A 16,451-nucleotide genomic window follows, 5' to 3' on the forward strand; every position below is an offset into this window, starting at 1 on the left:
TAACAATATTTTAGGGTGAGACATTAACATTTACAAAAAAAGTTTTTTTTGGACCACCCTAACGTATACATATACATCGTATACATCACTGACGTATACATCACGTGATACTCCCCCCAAATTGTTTCTCGACCTGACTTGACGTCCTCCCTCAGCTTTTTTCCTTTTTTTTAACTTTTTCCATAAGGCACGGCGTTTGTCAAATAGTGACGGCGCGTGTCGAGCGGCATTGCCGCCGAAAAAGACAAATATCGCAGCCCTGATTCCAGGTAGCCATGTTCAGTGAACATACGGAATCGAATAGGGAATTGGACTCACCGAATCGGACTCACCGAATCGGACTCACCGAAACGGGCCATTCCGGATTTTGTCGCATTCTTTGTAAATGTTGAGACAAAGCAATGGATTTTTACAATGCCTCCGGCAAAACAACAAGCCAAGGCAAGTCAGACACCAATTACGATTTCATTGCAGCATGGACGACGTCCACACATAAAAGATTAAAGTCGAACACAAAAGAATTGGCCCATCACACTCAATTATAAGGTGATTAAGAAGCGATTTCTCAAGTTAAATAAAAAAAATATGACCAACCATCAAATTATTTGATTTTTCAAGTTGTGCTGTTGAACAAATTGCAAAAGATTTTTGATGCTGTGTTGTCAGATAAATTATCTGCATCATGTGAAAATTTGATTGATCTGTCTTGCGTAGTTATTGAGTTATATGAGCTGAAAGTGGTAGTGTCAAACCGACCCCCCGTCCACAGGTCAACTGGCTAAAAATGTCACAGGAAATAGGGTTAAACACAAATAAAAAAAAAACAAGATTAAAAATGAAGTTATCAGAAACAAAACACATATATACCAAAAATGTCATTGAAACAGCAACAAATCTGAATGGCAATGGGCGGGATATGTAGCAAGAATGACAGACAGCAGATAGGCCAAAATAACCACAGAATGGGCACCAAGATACGCAAAAAAGCTGGAGGGATATCAAAGAGAAGATGGCGGGATGACATTGAAGAAAAGATTAGCATCACCTAGATGAAAACAGCGAAAGACAGAATGGTGTGGAAACACATGTGGACTGTGGAGGCCATCTGCCAACAGTGGCATGACTGGCTGAAGACGATGATGATAATTCATATTGACATGTTACAAATTCAAACTATTGTGCAACACCCTTACAAAACTTGGACATACCAGGACATTGCAATATACCTAGTTTACGAATTACTGGGTCATAGCAGCATGTGTAAGTTTCACTTATCAAGAACAGGAGAATGCAATATACAGGGTAATATACCTGGTGAAAAAGTTTCATACAATTTTTTAAAACATATCTTACTTGTGGTCCAACAAATCTGACCTCCCACACTCTGAGTTCACTATCAGCACTTCCAGTTATCAGTCGCTTTTCATCATCTGTTAATAAAAATGCCCATACCTGCAACAAGAACTGCAGTTGATGCCAAAACATACAAACATCAACATTCAACAAGAAATAAATAGACAATTTAAAGCTAGAAATAAACAACAAACAAAATGAGAACAGCTTGGGGTGTTTGTAAGTAAGATCCAGAAACACTGGTCAATTTACAAAAGACAACAAAACGACTATACATGTATTTTAGAAGTAATGAATATCAAAGCAGCATTGCAATAATTAACATAACAACTCTCTCAATAACATAATAACATAACAACTAACATAACAATCTGCGATTCTTAACCTATGAGTAATTTTTGACTTGTTTTAACCCTTTGAGTGCCCTTGACGTTTCTCATACGTCATAAGAATGCATTATTTGTATGCCAAGGACGTATGTGATACGTCAAAATATGTACTTAGTTGTATGCCAGGCTTTTTGTTTTTTTAAGATGGTTGGACGTTTCTGGTACGTCCAAAGCAAATGCGAAATACATTCTGAAGACAAATATGCACTGACAAGATACTTGATCAGGTTGAATTTTGCCTCCCAAGTGTATAACCATTAGTCATAGCAGTGCCTCTCTTAGGGGGGTACCTCTAAATACTCATTGTCAGGCATTGTCGGGCATTGTCAGGCATTGTCGGGCATTGTCAGGCATTGTCGGGCCTTGTCGGCTATTGGGGGAGTTGTGGAGCATTTCTAGGGGTTGTCGAGAATTTTCAGGGGTTGTCAGGCATTGTAGAGTAGCTACTTTCAGGGTCCACATCTTTTAGGCGCTGACAGTTAGACGCTGGTCTAATAGGCGCGCACACTGTGGCGTCTGGATATTTAGGTGCGGAGCACTGTGGCGCCCGTTCATTTAGGTGCTATTCCTAGTAAAGTCTGTAGATTGTATCAGCTTGCTTGGCAGGTAGGGGCGTAGGGCAATGCTTTTCACATAAAATATTATATTGAACAGGAATATATATTGTTTTGTTAATGCGTGTGCGTTGTTGGTCATGGCTTCAGTGAGTGAAGTTGCTTAAACTGGCAATGCTTTTTCACACAAAATGTTATATTACACAGAAAAATATATGGGTGAAGCTGCTTGAACCGGAAATGCTTTTCACACAAAATGTTATATTGAACAGAAAAATATGTTATGGCTTCCGTGAGTGAAGCTGCTTAAACCGGCAATGATTTTCACATAAAATGTTATATTGAACAGAAAAATATGTTGTTTTTTTTTATTGCGCGTGTTCAGCATTTATTTGTTGTTAGTCCAGGTTTGCGCCGGCGAAAGCTTTATCAATAAATTATTCAAGTTTCCGAAAATGTATGAGATTGAGTTCACTTTTAGTTAGGTCAAATAATAACTAAACATCAGTAAAAAATGTACCGTAGGCTGTGCTCAAGCGGGCGGTAGGCTTGAGTGAAGAGTAACTTAGTTTTCTGTCAAAACCCGGACTAGGTTTAATAACGAGCGAAGTCTCACCAATATGCTTGCAACTTGTAGCCAAGGTGTAGCCTATATGCCCTGTAGAAATGTATTCATGTGAACAGTAGAGCGTCTTACGCGTTCTCGTCACATAGCCAATCCATCCCGAACAGAAGTAATTGATATTTAATCTAAATTACCAGACATTTTTGACACAAATCTGTTGTAGCTATTTACGCGGTAAAAACATGTCATGTGAATGATGTGATCCACGTAGACGCACAATCTTGACATCAAATGAAAGCATACATCTTCAGCTATCCGAAGATGCAAAGCTTTGCAATAAAATTTAAAACATTCTTTGTACAACTAGCAACTTTCCAAAAGGTATTTTTTTCTAATTTCTAAAAAAATTCAAAATTGGCAGAAAAGTGTACTTCATTATAATTTTTACTACCCAAGCATGATACAATAATATGAAAATATATGTAGTTTAATCGAATGCCAAAACAATTCTGCACATGAGAAAAAATTTACTTCGTTTCTGCGCGCAATGCTTTAGGAGGTACAGCAGAATGATTATGGAGTAATTTGGAAAATTTTAAGCAAAAAGTTTACGTAATTTAGCCTACAGTCTTTTTGATCGAGAAATTCCAAAGTAGGGGGTTGCCTAGCCAGTTTTGACTGCCAATTCCAATGAGTGAAAGAAAAAAATCCACTGTGTCCCCATCTTTAAGAAGTCCTCATCTGATAACTGCACCGCCAAAATATTTTTTTTTAATTAGCCAAAAAAGGACAGGCAAAGACTATGGATCTGCCATCATTTACATTATTTTTTTGCTTGAAATAGGCTACCTTTTAACCTTGGACGTAGGGATACTTCCTTGGTCATCCATGGCAAAAATCCCAAGACGTGTGTATACGTCCGTGGTCGCGAAAGAGTTAACTAAAAATGAACTCAATAATGTTCGGAAGCTTCAATAATTTATTGATAAAGCTTTCACCAAAGCAAACCTGGACTAACAACAAATAAAATAATAATAAATCAATAAAACAACAATATATTTTTCTGTTCAATGTAACATTTTGTGTGAAAAGCATTGCCGGTTTTAGCAGCTTCACTCACTGAAGCCATGATATAATTTTCTGGCAAGCTGCCAAGCTGATACAATCTACAGACTTTACTAGGAATAGCACCTAAATGAACGGGCGCCACAGTGCTTCGCACCTAAATATCCAGACGCCACAGTGTGCGCGCCTATTAGACCAGCGCCTAACTGTCAGCGCCTAAAAGACTTGCTCCCTACTTTCAGGCATTGTCTAGGATTTCCAGGCATTGTCGATCATTATCAGTGGTTGACGGGTTTGTTAGGCATTATAGAACATTTTCAGGCATTGTCGAACATTTTCAGGGGTTGTCGAGCATTTTTAGGGGTTGTCAGGCATTGTAGAGTAGCTACTTTCAGGCATTGTTGGGAATTTCCAGGCATTGTCTAGGATTTCCAGGCATTGTCGATCAATATCAGTGGTTGACAGGTTTGGTAGTCATTATGGAACATTTTTAGGCATTGTCGAACATTTTCAGGGATTGTCGAGCATTTTCAGGGGTTGTCAGGCATTGTAGAGTAGCTACTTTCAGGCATTGTCGATAATTTCCAGGCATTGTCTAGGATTTCCAGGCATTGTCGATCATTATCAGTGGTTGACAGGTTTGTTAGTCATTATAGAACATATTCAGGCATTGTCGAACATTTTCAGGGGTTGTCGAGCATTTTCAGGGGTTGTGAGGCATTGTCAGTTGTCAGGCTTAATCCTAGACAACGCCTGAAGATGTCCGACAATGCCTGCCAAAAAGAATCTAAAGTACTTTACAATGCCTGAGAACCCCTGACACCTGAAAATGCTCGACAACCCCTGAATATGTTCGACAATGCTTGAAAATTTCCGACAATGCCTAACAAGCCTGTCAACCATTGATAATGATCGACAATGCATGGAAATCATAGACAATGCCTAGAAATTCCCAACAATGCCTGAAAGTAGCTACTCTACAATGCCTGACAACCCCTAAAATGCTCCACAACCCCTGCAAATGTTCGACAATGCCTGAAAATGTTCTATAATGCGTAACAAACCCGTCAACCACTGATAATGATCGACAATGTCTGGAAATCATAGACGATGCATGAAAGTAGCTACTCTACAATGCCTGACAACCCCTGAAAATGCTCGACAACCCCTGAAAATGTTCGACAATGCCTGAATATGTCCTATAATGACTAACAAACCTGTCAACCACTGATAATGATCAACAATGCCTGGAAATCCCAGACAATGCCTGGAAATTCCAAACAATGCCTGAAAGTAGCTACTCTACAATGCCTGACAACCCCTGAAAATGCTCGACAACCCCTAGAAATGCTCCACAACTCCCCAAAAAGCCGACAATGCCCGACAACGCCTGACAATGCCCGACAATGACCGACAATGCCCGACAATGCCTGACAATGCCTGACAATGGGTATTTAGAGGTACCGCTCTTGGGGCATTTGGGCCCCTGTGCAGAATATGCTTTGTGGGCCCCAATGACAATGATCCAATTCAGTAGCGTAGATAGGTATTTTGAAATGGGAGGGGTGTTTGACGGCCGGCGGGCGAAGCTTGACGGTTTGTTCGCTGAAGGCGCCACCCAGGGGTGGGGGGTCTGGGGCCCCCCCATCAATGATCATTTTCATGACGTCATTGAAACCATCGATGACGCAAAACGTAACCTTGACAGTTCCAAATCTATTTTGACAAAACAACCTAAATCAGCCTTTCAAAAACGCGCCGAAATTCGTTTTTCATAAAAGTGTCAATTTTGGTAAAATAGGCTACCCTTGGCACAGAGGTAAACCCAATTGAAAAAAGCTGTGGCAGTCAAAGGGTTAATGGATTGTCGTCGTCGTTTGCATGTAATAGAAAATTCTTTTATTCAGCTAAATGGAAGGACTTTTTTCGTCAGGTCATCAAGTTTGCGAAGGCCTGTTATTCTGTTGGGAGGGAAACACATGGGACAGCCAAGGATGATGTGGTTAGCAGTTTGCTCCGTCGCACCACACTGACACGCAGTAAGAGGCCCTCATGCCCTAAAGTGCCAAGCAAGCATTAAAACATCTAACCTCCGCTCTTAATTGGTTCAGCATAACTCACTAGTCTCTGAAGCTCAGAACCAAGTGGGGAGGCAGAAGAGATGTCAAACAGAGCGAGACGGAATTTTATATTCGGAGCAGTGCTCAGTTTCTCCAACATGCTAAAATTAGACAGCTGGAGTTTCGCAGCATGCCTTACAAAGGGGTGTCGTGATGATAAACATTGTATAATTGGGACATTTTGAGTGAATATGCGATCGTGTAGTATGATTGAACGGTAATTTATATTATTGTTTTTTGACTTTGTTACACTAAAATACTTTCAGCCCAGTGGATATGTCGCTTTGACTAAGCACTCAAAACTATGCCTTTTACAGCATAATGATATCTTTGACTCTAGTTTATGGTAGACCTTCGGCTAGGGATGCCCAGCCAATATGCCAAATAGCTTGTTGTAACGCTTGATAAGCAAATGGAAAAAATTCTAATTCTCTATACGAAAAATAAAAATCAAAAGTTTTTTTCCTACAGTCGCTTCCAATTAATTGTCTGACGTATTGAATAAACCAGCGAGCTCAATGTAATGAGTGTAGACCAGGAGTCACCAACCTTTTTTGCATGCGGGCCACTTTGGCACTTAGGAGAGCTGTGGCGGGCCGCACTAATAAAATGTTAGGTAGGTTGACTCTTATACTAGAAAAGAACGCATTTCATACCCAGTATCCAGCGTTACAAGTTGCTAATATTTATCTTAGAATACCGCAGCAACAAAATTAGTCGAACAACGCTACTGCCAGGCCAAGCTCCTTTAACAACACTTTTGACTTCTTTAACATTGCCTAATAAACGAGGCCACTTGTTTTGAGCACTTATAGCGAGGCAAGCGGTTTCGTCAGAATATGCATCACCAAGCAAGAGTGGTGTTGTCACTTTGCTTCACAAAAAATATCTTGCCATTAACAGTTTCAGTAAACATGGAAATGTTTGACACATCGCAATACAGGCAACAATGGTGACCTGCAAACATATCAGCGAAAAATAGGCTCCAATAACAGGGAGAAAGAAACAAGACACCATGAAACAAACGCTTGTGGATGTGGAAATCACCAAAAAAACGTTTCTATCGTAACTCATGAACATTGAACAGTATTCCCTTTAAAAAGCAATGAGTTGGTTTTTCATCCTTTTTGTAAGAGTCTATAAAACCGTCTTTCCTTGATTATTAGACAAATGTCACTTGCTGTGCTTATTAGCATGGCAAGAATTGTTGATTAACAACATTTTGCAGCACGAAGCTAAATATTTTTATAATACCAGAAAAAGTCTTTAAATTTATATAATATTTTTCCAATTTATTGTAAATTGAGTTGGCATACCGACCTATTTTGCCAACAAAAACTTGCAAAAAAGGAACACTGCTCGTGAAACCCAATCACGGTGAAACGCACACTAGTGTTTACAGGACATTTACAAACTTAAAATAAGCACCCCTATGCTCAGACATTTTCGAAATTCGAAAACAAGACGTTTTAATCAACCATTAGGACAGTGTGGCTGGACATCGCATTGGAAAAACTTTAAACGACCCCTACCTAGAACTACAATCTGATTGGTCAGTCGGTGGAATCGTATGCAAAGCGAAAATATGCTTCCCTGAAAGTATTTTTTGACTTCATGCTGTTTAACTCCTCAAGAAAAGTATTTTTGGTTATACTTGTACGAATGTACGCTGATGCCTTCCACGGGCCGCACATAAAAGCGTGGAGGGCCGCAGCCAGTTGGTGACCCCTGGTGTAGACTGTAGAACTACAGGGTAGGAGTAAATGTGTGGTCAACATGAAGAGTTACCATGAATTTGTTTGAGAGTAAGCTGCAGCTGATGTCAAGCAGGCTGCAGCATGATAACCAACGCAACTTCCCCCAAAGGGCAAGCAGAACCACGTCAAAACAAAGGTGTGACACCGCATGACAGTGAACGCTTGTTGGAACCCTGATGAACAGTTGAACATAATATGATATGGAAAAAATTCCAAAAACCAACCAATTCTTTACACTAAAAAATAAAATTACCTTAGCGTGTCATGTGTTCATGATTTTATTTTACATCAAAAATATTGTAGCTTTTATCATTCAACCATTTAAAAGTTAACTGTATAACACAATAAGAATACCTCAGCTCTGTGTCCAACCATAGTCTTAAAGCAATGCTGGGTGTCCAGATCCCACCATTTGATGAAAGTGTCTTTAGAACTAAATGACAATAATGAAGAATAATAGTTTGGAGCATCTGCTTTGCCATGGTGTGCAAAACGTCAGGGAAGGAATGAGTTCCCATATTTACTTTTTAACTCATACCAGAAAGCATCCACCATTAAATAGTAAATAATCTTGTTCAACAACAACTTTTTTTCAGTACTGGTATTCAAAATGATAAATATGTTTAATGTAAATTTCAATTAAGATGTTTAATGTATGATAGGAAGTTTTATCTTTAAGCTGTCAACAAACTGTCATATACAATGTGAAATAAAATATGGTACAGTGCCGGTAAAAAAACTTTACATGAAAAATCTGTAGGTGTGTTTAGGGCTGCGATTTTTTCTTTCTTGTCGAACGACCAAAAATCCTGCGTATGTTTGTTGAATAGTAATATGACAAAAACGTCAGAGTCACTTAAGTTTTTGGTCGCATGCTGGTTGAGTAATTGCAAAGGAGTATCAAGCGCTAAGTTGTGTACTTACCGAACATGCATATCATTTGTATTGCTCCAGGAAGAGAACTGTTGTAAACGCGAAACTGAGGATCGCAAAAGAAAAAAGCCCTTAGGCTATACCGCTAGCGTCACCTACAGCGAGATGTTTTCCTTTAGCATCTCTTTATTCTCGCAGTCTCGCTTAGTACGTACATGGTTATGCACGTACCCTCACGCTAACACAGTTAGGAACGAAATATGCAAGACCAAAGGTTTTGCCATCCGTGTTGGTTTCCATACATTGCCATCCATACTGATTAACTGAAGACTATCCTATTTGTAGTCGGGCAGAGCTATGCTGTTCTTACAACTTGCCTACTACCTTGCCCTGTCCAGTGTCCACGCTCAGTGACGTCCTACTGTTCTTCTGGAAGCAAACTCATATGTATAATTGTATATTGCATAGCGGCCTTTCTAACCTGTATTTCTGATTCTGAACATCTGGTCGGAAACTCGGCTATTTTCTACATGTAAAAAAACTTGCATAATAAGTATCTTACAGAGTCAATTTTGTTAATTGGCTAATGCGGCAAAATACAAACTGGCATAGACATTGACAAAACAACAACTAAAAGTAGCCTACTTCGGTTATTTTACATAGAGTATAAAAGAAACCCCTTGTGTCGAATAGCATGAAACGTGTGTGGCGAAATGTTTGATGCCAGGCGTTAGAACTTAGATCAAAGCATTTTCACGCAATATTCAAGATGTTCTTCTGGAAGAGAACTCCTTTTCATAAAAATAGCGGCATTTTTCATCTGTATTTCTGAACATCTGGTCGGAAACTAGACTGTTTTGTAGATGTGAAAAACTTTCGTAACAAGTATCCAACAGAGTCATTTTAACAGAATAATATTGTTAATTGGCTCATACGGCGAAATACAAACTGGCATAGACGTTGACAACTAAAAGTAGCCTAGGTTATTCCATCTATAAAAGAAACCCGCCTGTGTCGAATAGCACGAAACGTGTGTGGCGAAATATTTGACGTCAGGCGTTAGAACTTCGATCAAAGCATTTTCCTGCAGTGTTCAAAATGGCGACGCGGACGCCTTGGGAACTTCTCGCCTAAAGCGTCACTTTTAAGCCTTGCCTTAAAGCACCTTCAAGCCTTAAAGCAGCCGGCGGCCATCGCGGCCATGGCCGCTAAGTAGTACTTGAATGACCGCCTGTGCTACTTCCTCCGTCGGCCAAGTTTGGCCGCCGGTTTCTTCTAGCCAATTATTTAATTTCGCAATAGAATGATCGTGGATTAAATGTCGAAAATATGTAGCATCAAAGAGTGACGCAGAAATTAGGTCAGCGCATCATAGTCACTACTGTTGTATTGAATATATCCAGCTGCGATCACCAGCGCTGTAAGTGTTGTTTGCAAATCCCGATGTTTCAATAACGAAGTGTTAATCCGAAGTGCTAATTTACATTAGCTGGCAATATTGTCGTTTTTATATCGATTCAATGTTGTCGGACACTGAATCGTTGTTAAAAAGGAGAACTAGGTTAGTTGACATCCGTGGGTAAAACACGTGTCTTCATAGTTGAGAACGCTGTAGGTTAGTGACTTCACACCCTCAATGGTGACATCATAAATGGTCAGGTTTTATGAAAGGCGGTATGCAGTTGAAACAATTTACTGAGCTGCGAGCAGTGAAAACAATTTCGGGTCGTTAGATGGTCCCGCAATACCGGATTACAATCCCGATAAAGCATTTAATGCGTGGTACAACGATTCTATTGCAGGACGTCGCCCAGACTTCAACAACGCTAACAACGCATTTTAACATTGTTGCAAGTTTAATGCTATTTACTTGTGCTATCGTTATTGTATTTTGGCCTCCAAGCACACAGATTTGGCCGCCGAGAAGGAGCTCACGGTAGGCCACGATGGCTGCCGGAAAAAAACACGAGTTTTAAGGCCTGACCTTGCGCAAGAAAATATACGTAAGTCGGCACTCTAATGATTGTATCATGTGATGCTTCCTCCCCCGATTGTTCCTCCACCTGACTTGATGTCCTCTCTTAGTTCTTTTTTTTTCTGTAAGGCACGGCGTTTATCGAATAGTGACTTGTCGAGCGACATTGCTGATAAAAAAGGCAAAAATCGCAGCCCTGGGTGTGTTTTACTTGTTATTTCTGCCATAAGCATTGCGTCACAAAAATGCTTAATTACATTATAATACACTGCTTGGCTTTTCTTCACCTCACAGTAATTGCTTTGAGTGCCTCGTGTTGTGTCACATGATTGTGAATAGCCTATGTAGATCGATGAAATCAAACTGCTATTTTCATTTTGCTGAAACGTTGAGGATTTACAAAAATTTTACCAAAAACCAAAATCGGTTAAAAGAAAATGCAAATGTGCCTTGACTTTGTTAGGGGTGCATTTTGTAATTCAGGCCTTGAAATATCCGGCGGTCATGGCGGGCATGACCTCCAGAATGACCTCGAATGTCTGCCGAAGCCGGCTCATTGGTCGGTCATAAATGACCGCCGCAAAATTCTTGATAAAAATAGAGCTAATGCAGCAAAAATATGTTTTAAATTTGAATTGTAACAATTGTTTGTTTTAACGCGAACAAATACGGAGCTGAAGCAATAATTATAGTAGGGATGTGCCCATTACAGAATTTTTGCCGATGCCGATTCTTAAATATTTGCCGATTCCGATGCCGATACCGATGCCGATTCTTTGGTTAAATGATTAAAGCTGCTTTTAGTTGGCGCTCTACAAGTGGTTGCGATTTTGTTACAAGTTGCTGCCTTTGAAATGTCTAAAAGCGTTCACTTTGTCGCCTGCTCTAGACAGCGTGATTTTTTACGGTAGTTCTTTGCTTCTTGCGCGCTACAAAGTGGTGATAGACACGCGTTTTATTCGTTGCGGAAATCAGTGAAAAGAGAAAAATCGCCATTGCTCACAGAGTGCAAAATAAACGTAGCTTAATGCAGTGTGCAAAATATTATCTTGTGCGGTTTGTAGTATTTTTCTCACAGAATTCAAGAAGGTGCCTGAAACAAGAAGATAAAAAGACTAGAGTGTAAAAGAAAATGAACGCAGCGGTATTGAATATACAAAAACCTTTAAAAAAGTAACACACCAGCCTTGCATTCAAAGTGCATCAATAGGCGAAAAAAGTAAAACATCTTGTGAAGAAATTAGTATTGTTTTCGAACTCAGAGTTGCAGCCAATCTTGTTGCTTAGCAAACACGTGAAGATTACCGGGTAGCTGGTTTGATTACGTTTGCGCAATCACACGATTGTTTGTTGAACGCATTAAGCGTAATAGGCCAATACTTGGAAGTTACTTCTCTCTGCTTAGTAAATTAACATTAAGCAACTTTCAGTGATAGGGATTTTATATTACGGGATACGAAACCTCATCCGTTTTTTTCCTTATCCATACACTAGAAGGGCTAGTTTCAGGATACTTCCTTTTAGTGATAGCAGTAAGCTAGTGTGCATCGTGGCTGCAAGTGAGAACTGAGAAGTAACCAAAAGATTGTCCAAAAAAAGATCCAAGCGCACCTCGTTGGTCTTATGAACGCCTTCGCTGAAATTTTAAAAAGCCTTCCAAACCATAGCCACAGCTCCTAAATGGCAAAGAATTCAGACCGGACACGTTTGTCCGCTGTTAGCAAAAACGAATTTCGAGGCTTGAGTTGTTTCTTTTTTATTTGGTGTTTTTTGTGATTAGTGTTAAGAATGATTTTTCCATTACAGCAACTAATGAATAAACTTTGTTGGACTGGTTTGTTGCTTAATAACTTTGTTGGTAACAATTTTTTCGTAGCTGATATATATCGGCCAATATATATCGGTATCGGCCTAAAAATTTCATGAATATCGTTATCGGCCTGAAAAAGTGATATCGGTCGAGCTCTAGGTATGATGCATCCTATTATGGAGCCATGGGTATTGCAACAATGCCACATGTTCAAAACAGGTCTATTAAAGGGATACCGTACTTAAGGAAAAATCTGACTTGGCAATTGTACACGTTCTTTGTGTTTAACATGCTACCATAAAACGATTTTCAATAAAATTTTGCCACATTGCGTTCTGATCAGCATTCCGCGCGTGCTTTTGTCAGAGCTTTCAAAACGGGAAAAGGCGTGAGCAGCAAAGCGTGCGACTGTACAGTCTACGTCACTATAGACTAGCAATCAGCTGATCAAGCAATAGTTGTTACTGCGGGCGATTTAACTGTAGACTATGTATAGTGATTTCCCTAACCACGAATATTTAGTGAAATAACCCGAAACACGAATTTCAAAATAAACAGGCTAATATTTGTTTAAACTCAAAAACTGAAATGGCACAGGTAAGAAGATTGCTATCCCTGTTTTTGCTCTAAAAATTAGACCAAAACCGCTTTTCAGATTGCAGCAATCAGCAAATGTTTGACCTAGGCCCAAAAACCTTTCCCAAATAAAATTGAAAACTTTCTGAACGTCTGCACTAACTTTGCTGTAAATTCTCTTCTGGTGATCCTAGAATGACCATTGAAACATCAATGGAATCGGGAAGTAATACTCTATCGCCATGTGACAAATAAAAGTTCAAAAAAGTAACCACTAGATGGAGATAGTAAGTTTCACGGATATATTGTATTCTTGACTGTATTCTTGAATGTTCAGCTTACGCATTTTAATGCTTAATTCCCATTTGAAGATTTCATTTAGTATTATATGCCTTTAAAGCTTACCTGGAGATTAGCATATTTCTTTCTTTCACAAAGTAACATTGTGTGACAATTCCTTTATGCCCTTTAAGCCTGTACAATCCACTTTCATTGACTAAATCCCACACCACAATGTCTGTATCCTGGATTTAATGATAAATTGCACAAATTTTAAATAGAACAACAACTTTCCCTTCTTATTAACCCTATCTGTAGTGACACGACGTTTTATGAGGACGCTCCACTCTAGTAGTGAAACATTTCACAGAAGGAAATATGCTAGAAATGTGAAATTTCTTGACTTTTAGTTTTTATTTATTTTGCGAATTCTCAATAAGCACAATAAGCATTTTGTCCCAGGTGGCTGGACATTTTCGTGCAATGCTAGTTATATGGTAATGTTAGTGCAGTATAAATGTTAGTGCAATTACTTTGAAATGTAAAAACGCCCCAAAATGCCTTATATTTATGAGCAGAAGTAATTTTTTATTTAGTACAGCATTACTCTATGATGTTAAAATTCAAATTTTCTATTTTGAAGCTATTTTCGAGAAATTAGAATAAAAATCGACTTTCTGACGTTTTTTTATCTCAAACACTTTATTTTATTTCAATAAATTTGGGTAAAAATTTAATTTCTATACGCACGAATACTGAAAAGTTTGGGTGTTCATCAGGACAACTATTGTTTCTAGCCCTAGCTGCAACGTTCATCTGATGAAAGTGAAAGTAAAAGCAAAAACAGGTTGGATTACACTGGTCTACACAAAATTTCAGGTTTGGGTTTTGACAACTGATTTTAGCTAATTTTGGGGCGCTGAATTCGAAAATGAACTCAGATTTTCTCTATCACATCACGTTTTTGAGATATGAAATATCCCTAATTTTTGAAAAAAATCAATTTTTGCCCCCCCTCTGTTGTCAAAACAAGGAATTCTGATGCAATAAACACTGTATTACCTGCAATAATCTAGCTTTGATTAACAAACAAGCATTCTATATTATATTCACACAAATTTGCGTTGTCTTTATTAAAATTTCATGCCTTGGAATAAAAAATAGGCATGCAAAAGAGCAACCATAATAACATCAAGCGCTACATTATGCTGACGAACATGTCGATAGGACAGTGACAAGGTATTTTCTGAATTATAGCCTACAGTTCACACAATATGCACATAGACATTCCAATGGAGTGCAGAAATTCTGAAGACACACACAGAAATAGCAAAGTGCCAAAATAAAGATTGACTCAAAGGGACTTGGGCAGGGCGAGTTCAGAAACAGTCAAAAAAAGAGCTTTCATAAATATGAACTCTTCACTTATAAGCTTAAAAAGGCTCTTTTGAGGGACTTTCTTTTATGAGCAGCATCTGGAATTTCTCTTTTAAAACTACAACAATAGTCGGCCATCATGACAATCCCACCGACCTTGATAACGTTCCTGCATAATTTTAATATCCTGGTGAAAACGTTCACCCTGTTCTTCACTAACTTTCTCAAGGTTTTCTGGAAACTCATCTGCATGGCTTTTCAAATAGTGAACTTTGATGCTCATCCTGCATCCCAAATCTTCAAAACTAAGCAGTAGCTCCCTTAAAAGATCTTTATAATTTTCTGCTTTTCTGTTTCCCAAAAAATTTCTCACAACAGCACCGAAAGCATTCCAAGCTCTAGCCTCGAATGGCAACATTGATTTTACAAAATTTTCATCCTTTAACAATTGCCTGATTTGTGGTCCATTGAAAATCCCAGCTCTTTTTTTCTCTTCACTGAGACCAGGAAAAGCATAACATATATACTTAAAACACTCTCCTTCATGATCCAAAGCTTTTACATATTGTTTCATGAGACCAAATTTGATGTGAAGAGGAGGCAAGAAGATCTTTTTGATATCAACTAACTGATCGCGTATGATATTTTTGTCTCCAGGTGTCAAGGTGAGCCTTGGAGGCCACTCTTCTTTGTTCCAGTGCTGATCCTTGGCCCTGCTGTCCCAGTAGCATAGGAAACATGGGTATTTGGTGTAGCCACTTTGTTGCCCCAGCAAAAAGTTCACCATTTTTAAATCTACACAGATGAGCCAACCATGCTCATGGTACTTTAACTTTTCAAGAACGGTTTTGATGTTCTGATACTCTTCTTTCATTGTCACCGAATGTCCTATCGGAATAGAACCGTACACGTTACCATTGTGAAGTAAAACACACTTCAAACTTCGTTTGGAGCTATCAATGAAAAGTCTCCATTCGTCTGCATCATACTGTGGTAATCCCATTTCTAGAAGAAGCCCTTCTATAGTGTTGCAATAAACGAAATTGGCCCCTTGTTTAAAAAGTTGGCTCTTTTTTGGCCCTTTTTGAACGTGCAGTTGGCTCCTTGCCAAATTTACATCTAGTAACCCTGCTGCACAGAGATAGCAGCTGACCCACAGATAACGCCTGAGAAGCCAAGACAGGGAGTTCAAGCCAGCATGGAAAAACTCAACGCTACCAATCTCCACTATGTCCTATTACGATTATTATCATAACAGGAATTTTTTTTATTTTAAAGGAAATCTGAACCAATTTATGAATTTAGTGTAAAAATATCTCTATGTTTGAAAGTTTATAGCTGTCAGAAAATAATTATATTTGACATTTTACTGCACTAAAAAGGGTTAAAATTGGTCAATTTCATTAATAATGGCAACGATAGAAAGAAAACTTGATGTGATAGAGAAAATCTGAGTTCATTTTCGAATTCAGCGCCCCAAAGTTAGCCAAAATCAGTTGTCAAAACCCAAACCTGAAAAAAAAAGTTGAAATTTGTAGACCAGTGTTATTGCTTCACTGACGTTTCGCGCAAATTTTGAAAAATGAAAAAATTATTATCAACGCAACATGGCAGAAAGTTGCTTCATCAACATTACATCAAAATATTGCAACGTACTCAACCGGAATGACGGAAATCTATTGCCGAAAGCTTATAAATCATTATTGCCTCGAAACACAGGCTTCATGCCTACTTGAACACAGTTGGAAACGTTTTTGT

At 38.8% G+C, this 16,451-nt stretch overlaps 1 protein-coding gene across 3 annotated transcripts in view; it reads right to left on the reverse strand.

The window, feature by feature from the left end:
• Window positions 1-16,451, reverse strand: part of LOC145787768 (WD repeat-containing protein 3-like) — a 168,818-nt gene that overhangs the window by 142,358 nt on the left and 10,009 nt on the right. For all 3 annotated transcript variants that reach the window (XM_082599589.1, XM_082599590.1, XM_082599587.1), the window contains exons 3-5: window positions 13,443-13,561; window positions 8,158-8,236; window positions 1,354-1,452 (exon numbers count right to left, since the gene is read on the reverse strand). In XM_082599589.1, the coding sequence (XP_082455715.1) occupies window positions 1,354-1,452; window positions 8,158-8,236; window positions 13,443-13,561 (297 nt within the window). The remainder of the gene's footprint in view (window positions 1-1,353; window positions 1,453-8,157; window positions 8,237-13,442; window positions 13,562-16,451) is intronic.

The sequence above is a fragment of the Aplidium turbinatum genome, chromosome 18 (genome assembly GCF_918807975.1).
Source record: "Aplidium turbinatum chromosome 18, kaAplTurb1.1, whole genome shotgun sequence".
Classification (NCBI taxonomy): domain Eukaryota; kingdom Metazoa; phylum Chordata; class Ascidiacea; order Aplousobranchia; family Polyclinidae; genus Aplidium; species Aplidium turbinatum.